The 23,126-nt window shown below is 34.4% G+C and overlaps 1 protein-coding gene and 1 long non-coding RNA gene across 7 annotated transcripts in view; one reads left to right on the top strand and one right to left on the bottom strand.

Annotated features, from left to right (window-relative positions):
• Nucleotides 1-23,126, bottom strand: part of Gk2 (Glycerol kinase 2) — a 49,773-nt gene that overhangs the window by 14,785 nt on the left and 11,862 nt on the right. For 4 of the 6 annotated variants that reach the window (XM_073077760.1, XM_073077761.1, XM_073077759.1 and 1 more), the window contains exons 2-7: nucleotides 9,075-9,157; nucleotides 6,733-6,889; nucleotides 5,352-5,453; nucleotides 4,561-4,778; nucleotides 3,490-3,599; nucleotides 435-540 (exon numbers count right to left, since the gene is read on the bottom strand). In XM_073077760.1, coding sequence (XP_072933861.1) covers nucleotides 435-540; nucleotides 3,490-3,599; nucleotides 4,561-4,778; nucleotides 5,352-5,453; nucleotides 6,733-6,889; nucleotides 9,075-9,157 — 776 coding nt within the window. Of the gene's footprint in view, nucleotides 1-434; nucleotides 541-3,489; nucleotides 3,600-4,226; nucleotides 4,244-4,560; nucleotides 4,779-5,351; nucleotides 5,454-6,732; nucleotides 6,890-9,074; nucleotides 9,158-20,389; nucleotides 20,553-23,126 lie in introns of those variants that run through there. The other 2 variants (XM_073077758.1, XM_073077762.1) reach the window with 2 other exon arrangements.
• Nucleotides 1,529-2,576, top strand: LOC140745838 (uncharacterized). Its single transcript, XR_012102704.1, has 2 exons — nucleotides 1,529-1,729; nucleotides 1,906-2,576. It is a non-coding gene; the product is annotated as an uncharacterized LOC140745838 (long non-coding RNA).

Genomic DNA, 23,126 nt, shown 5'->3' on the forward strand with positions numbered 1-23,126 from the left:
CACGTTTGACGCCACTTTTTAAGTTCATTTTTGTATGGGATTGTGTATCTAGTTCTTATTAGTGATCGAAGATATTTTATATCTTTATATATATATATTTTTTATAATATAGGAGATATTTTTTATAATATATATATTTTTTATAATATAGGAGTAGAGGCGAGCTTGCAGTCCACCTGATGGCAAGTGGCTACTGCCGCGCATGGACATCTGTAATCAACCCCAGATAGGATTAGATATTCCCACCTGAGGTCGGCCACAGATGCGCCGCTACCCCTGAGGACTAAGCTGGAACGCCTCGGAAAAGTATGTCTCCCTCAATGTATGTATTAAATGTTTATAATATTTTTTGTTTTGCAAGTTTCACTTCTTTCGTGTGCACATTGATACACGCACTATCTTTATAACATAAACTAAATATGTATAAAACATACCCCAGATATTCTAATGCCATCCAATACAGATCCATCTTTAACAACACCGTAGACCTCCGAACTACTTCGAATTTGCGGTAATGAGTCCCTGTGTATACCGAATAACCTGAAAACAAATTATGAATGATAATTATGTATTATGAATTATACCATGTTACTTACTGTGACTTAGAAACTAAACTTTAAAACTAGCCGCTAGTCGCAATTTTAAAGCCAATGTGACGTCACTTCGATAGTAAACGAAATCCACTTTTTGAAGTGCTGTGTCTACGCATTATTAGTTACTAGTTTTTGCCTGCGGCTTCGCCCGCGTTTAAAACAAAATAATATGACATACTAACATATATACAACTTAATTGGAATGACAGTGGCGCCATCTAGCGAATATTGGTCGTACAGATTCTGAAACCTTCGTGGGCTCATGGACAACAACTTTGCTAAAGATCATCACTTGATCAAATGCATAGTTTACGATTCAATGCTTACTAATATAGATTAAAATAATCGACTTTTTGGTCTAAAAGATCGATTCTCCGATTAATCGATCTTAGACCGCCATCCCTAGTTCCTATGGGATTTCCGGGATAAAAACTATCCAATGTCCTTGTTCTCGGATCTCAGACTATATTTGTGCAAAATTTCATTACAATCGGTTTAGTGATTTAGTCGTGAAGAAGAGACATACAGACAGACAGACAGACAAAGTTACTTTCGGATTTATAATATTAGTAAGGAAGTAAGGATTAAGCTCGACTTGGCGGAGGCACTGCCGTACCTCCAGATTTACAACTAACGCGATGATATCACAAGTGAAACAAAATGGCGGCGCGCGCTTCCATGGGAATATTCAAAATTATATTACAATTCGTTTGAGGACACTTTACAGTTTCATAAAATTGGGTACTTGACAGTTATAACAATAAAATATGAAATATATCCAATATGATAGCTTATAAGTAAACATAAATTATGCAGTATTTAGTTTAATTTTTAATACGTTCTAAGTATTTTTAAAAGAAATTTTCGATTTTTTATCTGTGGATTTTAAATCCCAAAACGGCGACAGTGCTGCCTTAAATGTCATGTGACGTCAGCACATGCATAATAAACAAGACAAATAAAAATAATATCGTTTGCTGTTAGAGTTGGTTGAATTTATGTTGTGAACCGAAATGAATCCACAGTATATTAAAGCTGATAGCGTGAATCTGCTTAAAGAAGATATACAATGCAATAAATAAAAATGAATACAAAAACTTCCGTGAAATAACCTATGGAAATCACAAATAAACAACGTAAGTAAAATATTATTTATATTTACATTTAATTATTTCGGACAGTTAAAACATTTCTTAACCGATTTCCGATAGAAGAAAGGTTGTCTTTAAGAATTATCAAGCTTTTTAAACTATACTTATATTCTTATGTGAACTGCTTTAAGGTTATTTATTGGTTATATTTATATTTTCAGATCTTCGCGACAGTCGTATAGTGACGACGCTATAGGGTATGTGCAGTTTAAGAGGCAGGCAAGTTTGTGTTTCATGAAAAGTAAAAGTTGTCCTGAATACAAGGTACATCAAAAGTCATGCTCAGTGTCCATGACTGTATATGAAAAACAAAGTATTATTAAATGTGATGACTGTCCTGCCTCCCAAGGAGGCAGCAAACATGCAGTAGCATTTTTAATGTGGAGTCATAGAAAGTGAGGAACCAAAAGTTTCAAAGGTGGTCAGCACTCTGAAGTACATAAAGTAAAGGAAATGGGAAATAGTAGTTCTTTACTTCAGTAACCTACCCAACAAGATGAAGGAAGGAAAATGACCATACAGTTGCTGTTATTGCACTACAGATTTCTCAAAATGACAATGATAAAAATTATATATCTAGTTGTTACAGAAAATAATTTTAAAAATGAAGAAAGTACACACTCAAGCAGCACAAAAATTCAGCTTAGTAAGAGCTTCAATATACAAGAAAATAACAGCTTCAAAATGCTTTGAGGTTATCTGTAGTAATATATACAAAAGTTCACAAAAGTGTATAAATATATACAAAAGTTCTACGGTGTGTACTCAATAATAGACCCATATAAACCTAACAAACAAAGCAGTCGGTTAATAAAAGATTAAAATTAGCAAATCATGTATTTTTAATTATACAGTCCTGTAAGTTAATCCGTGCACAAGTAATAATAACTCAGTCATCGAAATAGTTTGTTTCTTATTAATTACAGAATGAGGCCTTAAAATAGAGAATTCTCGTAGACGTCTTTTAATTCATTTATTCTATTCTTAACTAATACTATTCTAACTCTATTCTTATCGTAGACATCTTTATAATATATGAATACTTTAACTTGCTGTTTTGTTCTGATTACATCCGGGTATGATGATTTAGAGTAGAGGAATCATTCCTTATCCTTTTTTCTCATTAATACTTCTATTATATGTTTGAATCCTCTCAAGTTCAAGTCTGCAAGTTCTTTTAACGTTTATGAGATTTCGGTTTAGGAACGTGTATAAGCAAATTTGTTAGGATATTTAGCGATCGTACTTGTACACATCGTCACTGCACACGTCTTATAACTTGTCATTTATTTCAATTTTAGTTATAAAAGCTAAATAACTCCCTATTTTCTTCCGAGCGTTGTTTGTTTACAGTATAATGACGTTTCGCCATAAAATGACACTTGACCGCCTGATTTAACGCGACGTTCCGTTCACCGTAAAGAAACTTTGTTTTTTATTAATAAATAGCCCTTTTTTCGAAAAAGTGATCAATGAAAGGCATATATAATACGTATACTAGTTCATTAAAACACTTTCCCAAAAAGTGTCAAGTAGCCAATTGAAATAGAAATTCTAGTCATTTCTCAACAATTTAAGAATCATTTGAAACACTTTCGCAAATGACCATAATACTCGCAAATATAAATAAATTCTAATATTTTAATACAGATTCATTTAACAATCATTTGTAACATTTTTCGCAAATCGCTCTAATACTCCATTTTATGAAAATAACAAGAAATAACTAGAGATGCCTTACCTACCTACACAACATAGGATCCCAGTTCAAAGTTTCCAAGTTCATCAGAAGCGTTCTTGATGCGTTCGTCACATCTGTCACATGCAGACCATCTTGAACACCACCGGTTAAATTCTGAAAACAAAAATAAAATACATTTAAATGTATTTCTATAATGTTTGCTATTAATAACATTTCCGTGTATAGTTCGCGCCAAACTGCTAGTCCGCTCTGAATATAGAAATGAATCGCGTCGCTATAGCAAATTGTATGAGTAAACTTGCTCGCTGCAACTTCAGAGCGGACTAGCAGTTTGGCGCGGACTATACAAAAGCTTATAAATAAATAAATTTAACTTTTATTACATAAGTGTTAAAGTATTTAAAAGGGTTGACCTCTTTGTGGTTAGACTCTGGAGGCACCATCGTGACATCTATTTCTGCCTAATAACAGCAGTGATAAGCGCTGCTGTGTTCTGGTTTGAAGTGGTAAGGGAGAGAAACATATCCGAGGCGTAAGCTAACCTAACCTAACTTAACTTCAAGCACGCCTGATATCTGGGGTTCATTATTGACGTCCATGAACGCCAGTGGCCACTTACTATCAGGATGAATGCATACTCGTTTATTATTTGTATGGTTATTTAAAAAATGATGGACAACATCAAAGTTACTTTACTTTGATGACTGCCTGACTGACTTTTTGACTGTTGGGCACGGGTCTCCTTTTAGAATGAGAAGGATTAGGCCATAGTGAACTTACCCACATAATCCAAGCATCGACAACGGAGGCTTAGTAATAAGGTTCCGTTTTTATCCTTTGGGTACGGAACCCTAAAAAATACCTAAACAGAATGTAATTGAATCAACTTACCCACATAATCCAAGCATCGACAACGGAGGCTAAGTATAGTTCGGCCAAACTGCTAGTCCGCTCTGAAGTTGTTACGAGCAGGTGTAGTCATACAATTTGCTATGACGACGCGATTAATTTATATATTTAGAGCGGACTAGCAGTTTTACGCGGACTATAATAGGGTTTCATTTTTAATGAACCCTAAAAAATACCTGAAGAGAATGTAATTGAATCAACTTACCCACATAATCCAAGCATCGACAGTACCAAACAGCAGCCTCTTGTCCCTGCTGGCTCGCCTCACCGCTTTGATGTTGTCCTTCAACCACCTCATCTTGAGCGCACTGAAGTACGGACTGATCGGCAGACCGCATATGTGCTTCAAGTAATTCTTGTTGCGATCCGGAACCTTCGCTAGGATAGCGTCCACTGTGCTGTCCGTTCTTATGTCGTTCCATGCTGCAAAGAAAACAAAACGTGTTTTTATGTATATATGTATGTATGTATGTATGTATGTATGTATGTATGTTTGTAAGGAGTACTTCTTTGGGATACTAATAAAATAAAAAAAATTAAGAAAAGACGCTTAAATACGTTTTTGTATATACTGTAGAAGTAGCAGATGAGGATGCAGTCCACCTGATGGTAAATGGCTACTGCCGCCCATGGATACTTGTAAGTTTTAACATTTAGCTATGTATGGCCGGGAATCGAACCCGGAACCCTCTGCACCTCCGACAGGTGACTAAACGCAGAAGGTTAGTGTAACTATCACAAAGCTGAAAATTATGAAGAAATAAATGACACGACACGAAAGCGACGTTCATATTGTGCTGTATCATATCATACATTTATAATCATATCGAAAATAGATTTACTAGTGAAATCTATGGTGTCAATTTTTATGTGTCGATTTAAAAAAACACTCATATATTTTTTCCCAAAAAGTGACACAAAAAAACTTAAAACTCCAAAATAATGTTTTTGTTAATTGAAAGTATTAAAAAAAGATCTTATAATGAATTTGCTTACCTATAGCCGGATGTAAGAGTTCTCCTGTAAATTTGTCCCATGCTATCGTGGTCTCCCTCTGATTTGTTATGCCTAGGGCTACTATGTCTTCTTTAGAATAACCTGCAAAAAATAAAATCATTTAGATCTCTTATAATTACTGCTTCAACTCACATTAGAGTAGCGTACTGGAGTATGCTTCAGACTTGAGGACCTCCAGAGCTCGGTATATAAAGTACTACTATAAAGTACCGCGGCTTCGCCCGCGTTTAAAAGAAAATAATATAACATACTAACATACATAAAACTGAACTTTCGTACCTTCAACTTTGCTAAAGATGATCACTTGATCAAATGCATAGTTTACGATTCAATCCTTATTAATATCGATTAAAATAATTGATGTTTTGGGTCCAAAAGATCGACTCTCCGATTAATCGATCTTAAGTCGCCATCCCTAGTTCCCGTGGGATTTCCGGGATAAAAACTATGCTATGTCCTTTCTCGGGTCTCAGACTATCTTTGTACAAAATTTCATTAAAATCGGTTCAGTGATTTGGGCGTGAAGAAGAGACAACCAGGCAGACAGACAGACAGAGTTACTTTCGGATTTATAATATTATTAGTAAGGATAAGGAAGTAAGGATAGTAAGGATTGAAGACATATTCATAAATTATATCTACAATATGATCAATATGAATTTCAACCTTATTGTACATACAAATGGCAGATTTCGAAACTATACGTAACGTTAATATCTTTTGTGTACCTCTCTCTCTTTGTGAGGTATTTAAAATTCACAAAAAAATATGTTATCCTATTCGTAGACTTCATCTTCGGGAACCCTTTTAAAGAACTCTCAAGCATGTAGGTTGTCTTTCGATCTTTATCACACATTCGTAAACCCAAAACTTTCCCATTGGACACGAGCACGGCATTGTCCAATACGATGACTAAATATGTGTAGACAATTTTTAACGTAACTTTCGGGGTTCCGTTTTTACCCTTTCCTTACGGAACCCTAAAAACCCTGGTATTCGAGCGCCAATCCCTCACATGTAAAACACAATTTCATACCATTTGCCTATTTCCTTCTTTACCCGACTGCCAAGGAAGGACTACTATAAACCTTGTTTTTTTATTATTATTACTGTATGGAACGAAATTGGGGTAATATAAATATTGGAAAATGTGAATTGATCTTAATTTATTTAGATTAGATATTATTTTATTATCGTTGTATTACTTTAATATGGTAAAAAATAAGCAAATAACATTTGAAACGTAATTTTTTGATAGGCGTTCTTTCTCCTTTTCGGTATTTATCGCTTTTGTTTACATTTTGGACAACTAATTATAAATCAAACTATAGTTACCATACCAGAGTATAATTAATCTTACCTAACTCAGTCAATTGCTCGAACGTCTTCTCGGCGCATTCCCTGATGTGATGTAATATCTCCAACGGATCCTGTTCGTACCATCCTTCCTGCGGCTGGACCACCGTCTTATCTAACTGATACGACGCCAGTTCCTCTGATCTCTCCGCTTCGAATATCTGCAAGTGAAGTAGGTATAATCTGTTTTAAAATTGTCAGGGCTTTGTCTGAAAATTTATGTGTTTGAAATACTTATTGGCCTTTTTTGAATTGTGAAAATAATAACCAAACGTGCAGCCCACCTGATGTTAAGCTACTGCCGCCAATATATATCTATAATCAACCCCTGATAAGATGAAAAGATTACATTCCTACCTGAGGTCAACACAGATCAACACACCTACAGATGCGTTGCCACCCCTGAGGACTAAGATCGAACGCCTCGGATAAGCCTCCTTTATCACACCCTTCAAACCAGAACACAGCAGCGCTTAACACTGCTATTATAAAACAGAAATAGGTGTGGCGGTGGTCCCCCCGGAGTTGAACCACAGAGAGTTGAACCACCTTCAATACTTATTACTCTTTACCGATAGCGTTTTTTTCACTGTCAAATTATTTGATAAAGTGTAATCATAATCATAATCATAATCATAATCATAATCTTTATTTGCTAAATAAGGTACAATGGATGTTAACACAAACTATTATTTCCTCTTATTTTACCTTTAAGGCGTGCAAATATACAGTCAGACCAAAAATATTTCCAATATTATTTATAATATTAAATAACAAATTGTCAGATTAATACACACATCACAATTATTATTTTTTATATAAATATCCAACATTATTAGTCATGCAATTAATTAATATAATATCTAGTAATACATTCATAAATTGTCAAAAAATTCTTTAAGGCTGTAAAAATTATTAAGAAGAAGCCATTCATTTAAACGCTTTTTAAAAACATTAATAGGCAGATCTTTTAAATGGTCAGGTATTTTATTAAAGATTTGAATAATCGAATGATGTGCATTTCTTTTGAGCGTCTGTAATCGACAGCTAGGTATATATAATTTATGTTTATTTGCATTGCGGCGCAATCTCTGAGACTTCATCTCAGTGTCCAAATGGAAATATTCTGGATGCTCTTTTACAAATATACACACTGCTTTAATATACATGCAGGGCAGTGGTAGTACTTTGAGCTGTTTAAATAAAGGCCGACAAGTGTCCAGCGGTCCTACGCCACAAATCGCTCTTATTGCTTTCTTTTGAATTTTAAAAGCTTTAATCGCATCGATAGAATTACCCCACAACAGAAGACCTGTACCTTACCAAATTAAATTCTGGACTCACCACTGATACGCATTAAAGTAATATTTGGACCTAGCTATTTCATGTTTATGTAACGACACAAGTACAGTCAACTCTAATTATTCGCGCACACAATGCAAGGACAAACAAATTCACGTGTTTAAATCCACAGTTTAAATCATTCACGCGAATGGGTTATAAAATTTTATTACTTTAACAATAGCTATTTTTATAAAACAGAATGGATATTTCTTATTAGAAGGAGATCCATAATTTAACATCTGACTGTCATAGGTAATGGGTACTAGGAATTCTTATAGCTGCGTACATAGATTAGTAAAGATACTTCGCCGCCTTGAAATTGAATGAAGCCACAAGCGGCTTATTAGTAAGTTATTTTTTTGAATTTTTGACAAATAAAAACATTTTTAGAGAAACATTACGAATAAATGACTAATACTACGTCATTTACACAATAAATAAATAATTATTTCAAATATTTTAGGGACATTTTAGCACGGAGACGTGGCAAAACTTTTTTACGCAACTATTTCAATTCTCATCACTGGGTACATTTTCTTGTTAGGCGTGAGTAATCTTTACTAATCTATGGCTGCGTACTAAATAATCAAATTGAACCCGCTTGGACCCGCTGCTCGTATGGATCTCAACTATTTTACAACATTAAGGATGGATGCATGGTCGGCAGTTGGATGGGTAACCGCTAGTGGCAAAATTTTTGCGGGCTGCCATGCTTCGGACGATGCGAGACTTTGTTATTATCAGATAGCAGTTTAAACCTTGTCAGAGGCCCTTTTTGGTTTGAGGTTATTTATTTTGGTAGGAGGCGGTTTGAGGGATTTTAACCCTTGAGATGTTCTTGGATTTGTCTAATTTTTGGTAATGAGATACGCTATATCATTTCCCTTTTCAGTTTAACATTTTTGAGCAGGAAGGTTTTTTTGTTTTTATACTAATTACTAATTATAATATACTACTTGTAATAAGTACTAGTTATTTTAAGGTAATTGTTTTAATTCTCACCACAAATCTGACTGTTTTGGTGCCATCGTCTATAACTCCAACCAATGACTTCTTACTACTATCCCGTACAGGCATTTCTTCACCTGAAACAATGAAAACACATAAATTTTCAGTTATTCAACAAAATAATATTTGCATTTATATACACAATTTTATTATTACAAGTATTTTGCATAGATAATACACATTAGCATTTTCTATTCAAAATAAAATTATCTGTAATAATTAAACATAATAACATAACACAGTAAACGGAACCTAGCTATCAATTAAACCATCATACAGTCTTAAACTAGCATTTTTACTGTGAATGTTATGAACATACACAAAGACAAATACACGAACACCCAGACCCAGAACAAAAATCGATATTTTAGATTTCTGTCTAGCCTGGGATTGACCCCGGAACCCTTAGCGTAATAGGTGAACACTTAAAAACAAGAGTTATGTACTCACGAAAAAATTAAGTATCATAATATTTAAGACGTTACAACTTGGTTCTTAAAAGCAAGAGGCTATATCTTATCTGGGGTTAACGGTTCGATTATAAATATCCAAGGGAAACAGTAGCTCCTTACCATCAGGTAGACTGCACGCTCTTTTTCTATCTCTATCTTTTAAAAATATACATCGATACCTTAATTCGCAAATCAGCCAACTCCACTTTTAATCAAAATGTTTTTTTTTTATTTATTTTGATAGTAAATGGCGTTGAACGAAATCAAAATAAATAAAAAAAAACATTTTGACAAAAAGTGATGTTGGCTGATTTGCGAATTAGGTATCGATATGGCGATGCCGTTGGGGACAAAATATAAATGTACCCCCTTTTAAATTTGAACCACAGCAAATAAAGTCAAATACATTACAATGAGGAAGTCCATACGTAAGTACCAAGGTTATAATGAATCTACTTAAATAGGTAATTATGACAATTTAATATGATGACACTTAATTATAATCATTCACGTTGAATGACATTGCGTAAAATTTTACAGGAAAATGAAATAAAGAGTAACTACTGTATTTAATTTTTTTAACTTAACAAACTTCAATTTACATATTAGTGATTCATCATCATCATCATCATCATCATCATCAACCCATTACTGTCCTACTGCTGGGCACGGGTCTCCTCTCACAATGAGAAGGATTAAGCCATAGTCCACCGCGCTGGCCAAGTGCGTATTGGTAGAATTCACATACCCTTGAGATTTTTTTTATAAATCTCTCAGGTATGCAGGTTTCCTCACGATGTTTTCCTTCACCGTTTAAGCAAGTGATAATTAATCTCTTATACGCACATAATTTTTGAAAATCAGAGGTGCGTGCCTGGGATTTGAACCTCGGACCCCTCGATTGAGAGGCCGAGTTTCTTAACCACTATGCTATCAGTGCTAATATTAGTGATTGTATTTTCGAAATCCAGATTTACGACACTTTGGGTCGTAAATAATTTATATTGTAAGGCCCGTAGGTAATAATCGATCCATTTGATTTTTGCTTACCCAAGATCGCAATTTGACAACATCTATTAAGAAGAAATTGTTAAAAGAATCATAGACCTATAGACGTTAGTAGGACAATGTCTATAGTTACGTCAGTTGGTAACTCGACAACCGATTTCGTAGAATGTAGAGAAATTATTTTCCTCCTTTCTCTGTGTAGAAATTTTTCGTGGCTTTGTATAGAAATTTCATCGACTCGACTTCTTTTTCGCTCGCTAGCTAATTACGTAATTAATTGTTCCTTTAAATGACGAGGCAAAACAATTCCAGGATCTTCATAAAATACTTTGTTTTTTCAGCTTCACCTGTACGTATGTATGTTTGTATATGTATGTCTGTCATTAATCGAAGGATTCTATTTCCGTAATTTTCACCAATGACCGACCTAAACTATTTTTCAACCGAATTCGAAACCGAAAACGAACCTTCAGTTTCTCTCCTAGTTTCGGCTAGAACCGAAAGTAGAGTTTAAAAACTACTACTAGAAACATTTACATAAGTTACCGACCTAAATCACTTGTCAGACGCGACTCGTCAGCGTTCTAAAGGTTGAATAGACAAGAAACGCCTGTTAGTCTGACGTCCGAGTGCAGCCGAACGCGACCCGAAAGTTCACGAACGTATATTTTGACAGAATATCGGCCGATGTTTGACCGAAACCGAAACATCGGTCGATCATTACTAAAAATAATGACACCAAACACCCCGCGCATAAATTATTATTCAAAAATAAATAAATAAATATGAATTCATGGTAAATAGTACTTTGGCAAAGGGAGATCTCCCGTCTGGCTAGGCCGTGCTCCAATAGTCTCAGTTCAAAACATGTAGGTATATAAAATATGCAAGATGTTTAGAAAACATCGATAGCGTGATTAAGAATACTCATGGCGCCATCTCTTGACGAGTAGCGGGAAGTCGCCACAGTACATACACGCAATTCATCATAAAACTGTTTTGACTAATGCGGTGACTAATCTGCCATCAGAAAATATGAGTAATTAATTATCCACAATCTATAGGTAATTATCAGTTACAATATAGCAAAGGTCAAAGTACCGACTTTCTTATCTTCTTATCTCTACGGTTTAATTAATACCGGATAAGCAAGCGGATATTACATCAGCTGTTAAGTAATATACCTACCTATTACGTCATATTAACCATGTGACTAAGGAAAATTGGGCAAAAGTCATTTGGGAAAATCTAGTTATTACGATATAATAAATTAATAACCAATTTAATTTGTGTTCATAAATTAAATTCATAAATATATACGATATTAAGTTTTATTCATTAAAAAATCTTCAATTTTTCTATAATTATTGTGGTGGAATTAAGGTCATCGGGCATAACTTGATTTAATAAAACTTAATCAATATGTACTCGTATGTAAAAAAAAAGTTTCCTTTATTTAAAAATTTTATTGTCTTTGTCTATTTTAATACTTTATATTTATGAGTGTCTATTATTTGTGATGACATTACTTGTGAAAGAATTTTGTGAAAAAGCGAACTTTAATGTCGTTACTCTAATTTCAGGTTTTAATGTTTTTTATTTATTGATTTATGTTATTTAGTATGTTTTATTATTATATATTAGACTAATTTTATTAAGAGAATAATATCTCTAATTTCAGAACAACAACCTTGTTTCATTCCACTAAATCAGAAAGATCAATATTATATGTATATCGATATATATGATATTTTCTAAATAAAAACAGCTAAAAAAACAAGGGGAAACAAAAATAAAAATATAATGTTCCCCGCAAGAAGTCAAGGAAAACAAGATTAATATAGTTGAGGAACAACTTCTTATTATTTTTTGACTTGACTTTTCCTCAAGGCAAAGAGATATTTTATTTTTCACGTTTAGAACATAATCAATAACATTGTTGGCCTGCTAGCACTTCGGCCAATTAGAGATTTAATAATTGGCCAAGTGACATTCGAATTCACAACCTGAGGGTTCCGTACCATCGATTTTTCATTTATTTTTTATTTTTTAGTATTTGCTATCATAGCAGCCATAGAAGTAAATACATTGTGAAAGTTTGAACTGTCTACCTATTACGATTCAATAGTTGAAACGAAAAACGCCGTTTCCGTTTCTTGTATGTCAACCTCCATTTATTTTAGTTTATTTACATTTATTGTTATAGCGACCACCGTTATAGTTATTTATTATTATTCTATTGGCGTGTGTTAAAAATTGACAAAAATACTTATTATTCCACTCAACTCAATTCCACTGCTTTCATTTCCCTGTAATTTCCTGTAAAATCGACTAGGGAATCCCTTATCTACACTAATATTATAAAGAGGAAAACTTTATTTGTTAGGTTGTAATGAATAGGCTCAAAAACTACTGGACCGATTTTAAAAATTCTTTCACCATTCGAAAGCTACATTATCTACGAGTAATATAGGCTATATTTTACATGAAATATATTTGAAAAATAGATTTTGAGGCGGTACAAAGTTTCCCGGGTCAGCTAGTATCTTATAATTATCTTTAAAACGTTATATAAAACATATGGTCACTTCAATTTATTGCTAGCACTTGTGACATTCAATATTATTATCTTATCAACATTTAGATCGTCTATAGATCCTCTGTCATTGGCCTGCAATATCATTTCATTATTATCATAATCTATATGGAGCGTAAATTTACGTTAACAATTATTGTTACGGCACACCTTTAGAATTGTAAACCAATCCTAATTTCTCGTGTCGATAGGTTAGTTACATGAAGGCGGTAGAATTCTTTGTGGTAAACTCCGACAGTACCACCGCCACACCTATTTCTGCCTCATAACAGCAGTGTTAAACCCTGCTGTGTTCTGGTTTGAAGGGTAAGGGAGCATTTTTTTCCGAGGGGTTCCAGCTTAGTCTTCAGGGGTAGCGGCGCATCTGTGGCCGACCTCAGGTGGGAATATCTAATCCTATCTGGGGTTGATTACAGATGTCCATGCGCGGCAGTAGCCACTTACCATCAGGTGGACTTCATCCTGCTCTTCTGCTACTCTTATATGAAATAATGTAGTGATAATTCCTCCTTTACTTGTTGTTCGTAAAGTGTGCTCTAGACTTATCATAGACCTGGGGAGTGTGCAGACGACAATAGTGGCTCATAAAATAGGGTTAGAACTTTGTAATTTCTTCTCATCCTCATAACGTATATCTCAAGATTTAAGAGCTCCGAATCCATACACAAACATTTATAGACTGCTTTTTACGTTTTAAAATGGCAGTACCTTATTTCTATGTCTTAACAAACACTTTAATCTTATTTACTTTCATGAATAACACTATTAATCATTCATCTTTATTTGTCTCCTAGAGTTTTAATCATAAACATCCACATTCTAATGATGACTTATGATTGATGACTGATGACATATGTGTAAGGCTTCATACGCGAAATCAACGCTGTACTTACCTAATCGAATAATTGGGAGTTCCCCTAACACACGATGTATATATATATATTTTCTCATTTATACGAGTATTGTCACTGGCTGGTACGATTGTACTAATTTTAAATTTGGACTTAGCATAAAAAAAGAACGCTCTTGTCGTTAGAGTTATATTTTGCGCGGGAATATTAAAAGTTGTGAATTAGTCAAATAGTTTTATTTTTTCAGTAGGTGTGTGTGCGTAATGCATGTATGCGTCGCCGTGTGTAAGTATTCATAGAAACCTAGTTCTGGTTCCACCACCTTTCAAACCTTTTTTTCATCTTGACACTTATCAAATAATAACAAGTTTAAAACCGAAACAGCTAACATTAAGTAACGTTAGATTGAACGGGTGTTGAATGGCCTAAATAGAAAGTAAATCTTGATATTTCAAGGTTGTTAAGCTGTTTTGATACGAATTACATGGGCGTGGTTGGACTAACTGGTTATACATACATATAAATAATATTTTTTATATACTTACATGATAAAAACTTCCGTATGTTTGTGTCTGCAAAACTCGAAAATAATGACTTGAAATTAAACTGATTGAATACTTTGTTGAGAAACCTGGCCTTTAAAATCCAAGGGTCTCAGGTATGTATCTGGCATCTGTGATTATCTAATATCTTTAAACGTAACTCTTGTATGTATACGAGGGCCAAACTGAAAGTTTTTAGAACTGGCCACTTATAAAACATTATATTAAAAAAATAAGTTTAAATTTTGAAAATATAACTCTACCAATATTATTAGGTATATATTTCATTAATTTGGCATTTGTTTTACGATTTGGCAAATTGAAAATTGTTTGTGCACGTCAGATTGAATATCAACCGAGAAAATTTTCGTGCAATGATTTTTTATGACTTTCGATGTAATTTAAATGAACAAGAAAATTATGATAGACTTCGATTTCACGATGGCCTTTTACGATGAAGCCCCATCTCGTGCCACAGTTTACTGAAATGTTTGCCACGGTTTAATGAATTTAAACATGGTCGCATTAATCTCACCGATGATCTGCGTGAAGGACGCCCTTTACAGCGACGACTGAAGATAACATCAGTGTTGTGCGGCGTATGATAGAGACTGACAAAAGAGTGATCTATCAGCAGATTCGCACAAGCCTAGGCATTGGTATGGGTCAAGTGCATAAAATCCTCCACGAACATTTAGCGGTCAGGAAGCTTTATGCCCGCTGGATACCTCATCATTTAACCGAGGCCCAAAAACTAAAAATTATCACTTGTTTTAACGGTGAAGGAAATATTTGTGAGGAAATCTTTCCACCTAACAGTTTTTAATAAAAGTTCTCATTGGTATGTGAAGGTATATACGCACTTGATTCATATTTAATCTGTTTGTTATTTAACTACTTAGCTCAGTCTTAACAGCAAAAAGGCTTATAGGATTAAAATTAATCTTATAACTCATTCCAATAAAGACTGTATCTATAATGGCGGCATTTCCATTTACCTCTTACCCGTTCACTATTTATATGAGGAAAGTATTAATTTTTTATGTAAAACAGAAATAACAAACCAGTATACAATGCACCAGATCGTATGTGACCATTGTCGGCAGAGTCGAGGTTGGCCAAATGCGTTGTTACCCCTGAAGATTAAGTTGGAACACCTTCCCTTCAGTATTCCTTCCGACAATTTTTCCTCCCTCTCATATCTTCCTTGCCATACCCTTCCAACCAGAACACAGCAGCGCTTAACACTGCTGTTACAGTAGGAACAGTATACGCGGTGGTGTCTCCGAAATCGAACCACAACGGACTCTACCAACTCCAAAACATACACACACCACCATTTAAATTTAAAATTACATATTTATTGAAACAAGGTGTACTTATCTGTTCAACATGTGTACACATATAAAGTAATTAACGCAACATGAGATATAATTTCACAAGATTAACCTATTTACGAGGCTATTCAGGCTTATCGTCCATATAAAATATCAGTCTTCGTAGCAGATAGTAGGCAATTTAAGGAAAAATCCTATATCTCTTCACATTCTTCGAGATATGACTAAGTTGATAGTAATTTTCCATTGTGTAGTATTATCAATTTATCACTATCCACTTAATACCATCCCACTGCTGGGCACCTGACCTTTAAGGTAGAGAAAGATAGGTATTTCATTATAGTCCTGCACGCTGAATTCGGATTTTTGGACTATATAATCCTTTGAAAACATAATCAACGGCTTTGAAAATATTTAATATATTCGCGCGATGTTTTCGTTTACTTTTAAACTAAGTTACAGGTAACCAAATGTATGCCGAACTTTTAATTGTTCCTAGCTCGGCGCTATATGATGTACTATTTATATTTATCATCTGTTGTGCCCCGCGGTTTTACCCGCGTTAAAAAGTAATTCTAACGCGGATGACACCGCGGGGCAGAGCCAGTTCTAAAGTATAAGTAGCCTAAGTTACTCCTTATTACATCAGCTGCCTGCCAATAAAAGTCCCGTCAACATCGGTCCAGCCATTTCAGAGATTAGCCAGAACAAACAGACAGACAGACAGACAGACAGACAAAAATTGTAAAAGTGTTATTAGGTACCGTATGTTTATTCATATGCATGTAGTAAAAAGTGGTTATTTCAATATTAAAAACAGACACTCTAATTTTATTGATATATATAGATTACCACTGTAATATATTGCCCTAAGCCACTGATTCCCAAAGTAGACAAAAAAGCCTTTCGTGGGCGCAGGGAGTTCATAGGGGACAGGAAGGAGTGAAGGACGCAGCAAAAATTGGGGGCATTTAAAAGTTTTAAGGGGATAAAGCAGATTTATGATTTTCAGGTTTCTGATGCTTTGAAATAGGAGCATCTTTTTTTGTTAACATTTTCCCCAAAAGCGGAAAAGGAAGGCGCTAGAAAATATATTTTTGAAGAAATAAGTTTGGGAAGCAGTAACAATAAGCAGGTTTAGGCCATATGTCGTGTGCTAAGTCTATGATTTGACTGTGGTTGCTCTACCGCCAGATCTAATTTTGCATTGTGTACGTGTATTACTATTGTGGTTTAAAGGATAAGACGGACAGACAGACGTACATTTATGTGGCGTCCCAATTTTGTCCGTGGATTTTCATTTTCGGTTTAGACTGTTATTTAATTTGAGAGTAAGTGGTGACAGATAGGAGTGGCTTCGGATCCGCCGCATTCAAAACGTGGTTGAATTAACGTCGAAATAATCATATCTCTTTACTGAGATGCAAGCTCTGTATCAACAAAAAAAATTAACTTAAGTAGGTACCTATCTCATTTAAAAACATGGCCGTTTTGAGCTCATTATTAATATTCAATTTATCCAATTTACTTAAGATCAACATTGGACAGATACTTTATACCTACTAGAAGTTGTCAAAATCGATCTTTGATAAGCAAAATTAAGATGGACTGAATATTAACAACGTGCGTTAAACAAACAGACTGTTACGAATAATTCTGACGCATACCTACATTTTCTTTTTGACATATTTGTCACAAGCACCATGACTTCATAACCTTGACATAGAATGATTTTCAGCGTATTGTTTACCTTAAGTAGGTCATAGGGTCGTGGAAAGTAAGCAAACGAATGAAAGAGATAGAGAATGTTCTATCGGATTTTGGCCCTGCCTGGTGCACTAACGAACATATACATTAGTTTACAGATAAACACTCCCTTTCACCAAAATCCAAGAACTGCTTCACTAGGAATTGGTGTAACGTTATATCTATCAGTAGAATCATATAGCATAGGTACTTGCCTAAAACATTATGAAATAATAACATCATGTAAATTGTGGAAAACGTCTGGAAATATGTCAAGTGGCTGTCGAAATCCATTCGATCAATAAGATTAAAAAAAAAGATTGTTGATGTCGAGATAATCAAATCGATTTGTCATTGTGATAATCTGTTTCTTAAGAACTTCTTATATATCATTGATAGCTGACCCGGCAAACTTTGTTGCCATATAAATAAAAAAAATGTCAAGGGTGAACAACCCTTATCACTTAGGGGTATGAAAAATAGATAGTAGCCGATTCTTAGACCTACTGAATATGCATATAAAATTTGGTGAAAATCGGTAAAGCTGTTTCGGAGGAGTACGGTAACTAACATTGTGACAAGGAGACAATTTTTTGTCAGAGATGTTTCAACTTAGTCCTCAAGGGTAGCATCTGTCGCCGATCTCAGATAGGAACCTAATCTTATCTGGGTTTGATTACAGATGTTCATGTGTGGCAGTAGACACTTACAATTAGGTGGACTGCATGCTCGTTCAATAAAAAAATACACAATTCTCCAAATGTCAAACATGTTCTGTAATGTGTCTGTAACTTTCACTATCATGTACACGATCTTTACTACGGTTTTATTAGCTTGACCTGTATATATGTATGTCTGTATGTAACTGAATCTTTGAACTCGATTTTTACCCACTTTGAATGCTCCGATTAATTTGAAATTTTGAATACATATCAAGAACCGATAACAATACATGATTTTATAATAATTTGTCGAATTAAATGTTTTGTACAATGTCCTAATTTTGTCTCATCAAGATCGTCAGGATATAGATTTTCCTTGTACGATTTTAGCGTGGTTTTAAGTTTTTAAACTATAATTATTAAAAACTAAAATTGAAGGTTTGCAATAATAATACGCCTTAATAAGTAATGCATTGGACAAATTAATCTTGATTAGCAATCACAACACCATATCAAGTATCCTTTTAATTGCCACTCCGTTCTCTTCAATTGTGGCAATTATAATTAATGACTTGAAGACAGCAGTTTCCGCGAAATCTGAATATAACATTATTCTATACTTGTATAGAATCTATACTTATACTATCTGACCCGGCAAGCGTTGTGTTGCCATATAAATAAAAAAATGTTAAGGGTGAAAAACCCTTACCACTTAGGAGTATGAAAAATAGATAGTAACAGATTCTCAGACCTACTGAATATGCATATAAAATTTGGTGAAAATCGGTAAAGTCGTTTCGGAGGAGTACGGTAACTAACATTATGGACACTAGAATTTTATATATTAGATTATAAAGCTGAAAAGATTTCCGTTTTTTTTTTGGAATGCGCTTTTCTCTGGAAGGGCCAGTCGACTTATTTTTTATTTTATTTTATAGGATCTATATTGAGAATGGTTTTAAACCATCATTTATAAAAATCGGTACTCTGACGCTGGAATATCAGCTTGATCTCTTTGTAGTACGGGCCATCATATATACACGGGAGGTCAATTTATATTATTTTATAAGATATTTCATGCTGGATAAGTGAAGAGTGTACAGAGGTAGTAGAAGAGTGGGCAGAGGACTCTGGATACTGTTAACTGAGGTCGGTCACACCAGAACACAATAGCACGAAGCGCTGCTGTTTTAAGACAGAAATAAATGCCTCCAGAACCAAACCACAAAGGTTTCTATCGCAAATAAAATATACCGAAAGATAATGTTTATTTTCTATAAATAAACTTTCCCAAAAGATTACTCATATCCATATATTTCACATGCTTTAAATTTATGCAATTAATTTAACGTTCGCATCAAATTTCCTTTTTGTCTACAAATATTTCCTTTGTTTTGGAATACTCATTGTAGGAGGCACTTATTATAAATCATTAATTATTTTCGTTATTAATCATTAATTATGGAACATAATTAATTTGAATAAGTTAAGTATAAAAGCTAAATATCAAATATAAAATAATTGGCCAAGTGCGAAGCCGAAGTCGCACCCGGAGGGTCCCGTGCCATCAAAATTTTTATTTATTTTTTATTTTTAACACGCTTTTATTACTGTTTGTCATCATTATCATTGAGTCATAGATAAAAATGAAAATGTTTAAAAATAGCGGTTTTCTGTATGACGACCTTCGACCCTATTTACCCTCAAGATATTTTTATTTTTAGTTTCTATCTATTATAGTTTAAGAGATAGAGCCCTGTGGCAGAAGGACAGACGGACAGACAGCGGAGGCTTAGTTATAGGATTCCGTTTTTACCGTTTAGATACGGAACCCTAAAAATAATAAAAATGGTACTTGACTTCAAACCCTCAGTGTGAAAGGCTATGGACTAATCTATCTTAAAAGATACACAATATCAATTCCACTTAAACCTAAGCAGTAAGCCCTAAATGCAACAAACAAGACAAGGAATACAGGTAAATGATAAAAATATTTACGCAAATTAAAATGCATAAAATTGAGGAAAATATACACCTTACACCACTCAACCAACCGGAAAAATTCGCAATGATACACAAAAAAAATCGCAACAAATAAGAACAAAAACCCCTCACCTTGTGCCATATTTATGAAGAAAACACGTTATGCACTTCCAAATTCGAAATCCGCATTCCAGATTCAAAATGGCACGAACTGTTCGCGGGTTACAATTTTATATATTTATTTATTTTATTCGCGCGTGATACGGGCGTCGCGCGAAACCAGTGCGTCGAACTGAGGAGGCGCGGCAAGTCACACCCGCTGCCTTATCACGTCACTGTTACGTCATATCCAGCTTAGGCTGCGTCTACATACGTACGTGTTTAGACTGCGTACACATAATAATGCCTTTGAGTGAACCGCGTTTATGAGTGGTCGATTTTCAGCGTAACAGCGGAGTATTTCCATCATCTATAGTAGACAGTTTGTTTGCACACAATGGTCAATATTTGACACGTATATAGCCTTGAAAATTGCAGTAAAAACAAAGTAAACAAGTCCTCACTGTGTCTATAGTCTATACTTATATTACTAGCTAAACCCGGCCACGCTTCGATATGGTAGAGCCTCATATTTTCTGTGGAAACTTCGAGGTAAAAAGTAATTGAAAATATTATTTTATAGGAATGCAATTTTGTATAAAACATAAACTCAATTTATAATCTACATTACAAGTTTTGCTAATAGAAATATACGGGAGCATAGCTTTCATATACAAAAATTATAATCGATCAAATTTTTATAGCAATAAAACGCCGTGTGTACGTAGCCTTAGACCGGGAGGTCAATACGAAAAAGTTGTTCTGATAACCCGTCGGTAACAGAATTAATGATCACAAACATAAAACTGTTAACCAGTAATAACCAGATTTTCGGTCGCACAATCAATCGCCAATATCTTATTTATCATAAGAAAACGTTTATACTATTTTGAGATTATCCCACTTCTGAAATGTAAGCTATTCCTGAAATACTATTTTATATAATAAAAGATTCAATTACAACCCCATTATTTATTTTCTCTGACAATTCATTCCATGACATCTTGTTCTCTAAAAAAACATAATATCCTTCTTTGTTTTTATACAGTTTCCCGCTATATCCCTTACACTATTATAATTTAAAATAAGCAGCAGTGATTCGATGAATAGTCCCAAAATAGGAATTATTGCCACAAGAACCCCTGACTGCTTAAAATAGTTAACTGAAAAGGGGGCGTTCATTGATTACGTGAGCCTTTAAAACGGGGGGAACGGGGTTTGAGCTAATTCTCTCGGCATTACCACGACACACCACAACACGTCACGACGACACACGACAACGACGACGACACACGACAACGACGACGTTACACGACATTAAATGGATGCCCCTAATGAGAAGTAATGTAAGTTTTTTTTTATAATATAGGAGTAGCAGACGAGCATGCAGTCCACCTGATGGTAATTGGCTACTGCCGCCCATGAACATCTGTAATCAACCCCAGATAGGATTAGATATTCCTACCTGAGGTCGGGCACAGATGCGCCGCTACCCCTGAGGACTAAGCTGGAACGCCTCGGAAAAGTCTGTCTCCCTTACCACACCCTTCAAAACGGAACACAGCAGCGCCTAACACTTATGTTATTAGCTAGAAATAGGTGTGGCGGTGGTGCCGCCGGAGTCGAACCACACAGGGTTCTACCACCTTCATACTGCATGCTCGTTTGCTATTTCAATCTTAAAACTTATATCGATACCTTAATTCGCAAATCAGCCAACTCCACTTTTTGTCAAAATGTTTTTTTTATTTATTTTGATAGTAAATGGCGTTGAACGATATCAAAATAAAAAAAAAAACATTTGGACATAAAGTGGAGTTGGCTGATTTGCGAATTAAGGTATCGATATGTATATCGCTTACAATAAAAAATCGTATGTAGGTACAATAAGATGATTTAGTAGCTTTAGTATAACCGATACTCTTGATTTAACAGCACAAATAATTGAAACTGCCCGATATCTTTATGATGACGATATCATATTTTTCGGTAAAACCGATGAATTTACGACCGGACTTTATCTACCGAACCGATATTAGTATAACGATCTCATTTTATCAATAATAATGTATATTATCATTTTTATATCGATGCCGCCAAATAGGTGAGGTAACTGATGGCCCTATAAAAACATATAATACGGGAACCGCACCTAAATTTATAAATTTAATCTCCAAAAAAGAATGTGGTAGAAATTGGTGCAATATATAGGTGAATTTTAGAAAAAGGCCAAATCCGAAACTATAAGGATTACCGAAAAATGCTGGAAGGAGTTACGATGCCGATTTTGATAAAAACTAAAACTGCATCATTCGTTTTTCTAAATGTCTCTTTGAAATTTTGTAAAAATAAATACACCCTCTATATTATTCCACTATCTGATAGTGTCGCTTATAAGGATCAAATTCTGTGAAGTTATGATATAGTTTCGGTTTTAGCCCTGAAGACCTGTTTGAAAAATTCACCCCGATATACAAATATTGCACCAATATCTAACATTATTTTTAATTTTATAAGATTGATGTACCAAACGAGCTCGCTATCCACCTGATGGTAATTTATAAATAGAGATTGCCCATGGACACCTGAGACTAACTTTAAGAGAAAAGTTCTCCCTGAAGCTAACATTAAACGAGTCATTCAAACTTAATCCTCAGAAATATAAAGCAAAAACACATTCGACCTAAGATTTAATTTCAATTCTTACTTGCACTTTATTATTAATGTCAATTAATATCAGGTGAAATAATGCTCTTATACTTCAATTAAA

This window comes from Epargyreus clarus, unplaced genomic scaffold (assembly GCF_041222505.1).
Source record: "Epargyreus clarus isolate Ecla_fem2 unplaced genomic scaffold, WU_Ecla_fem_2.2 ptg000011l, whole genome shotgun sequence".
In the NCBI taxonomy this organism is placed as follows: domain Eukaryota; kingdom Metazoa; phylum Arthropoda; class Insecta; order Lepidoptera; family Hesperiidae; genus Epargyreus; species Epargyreus clarus.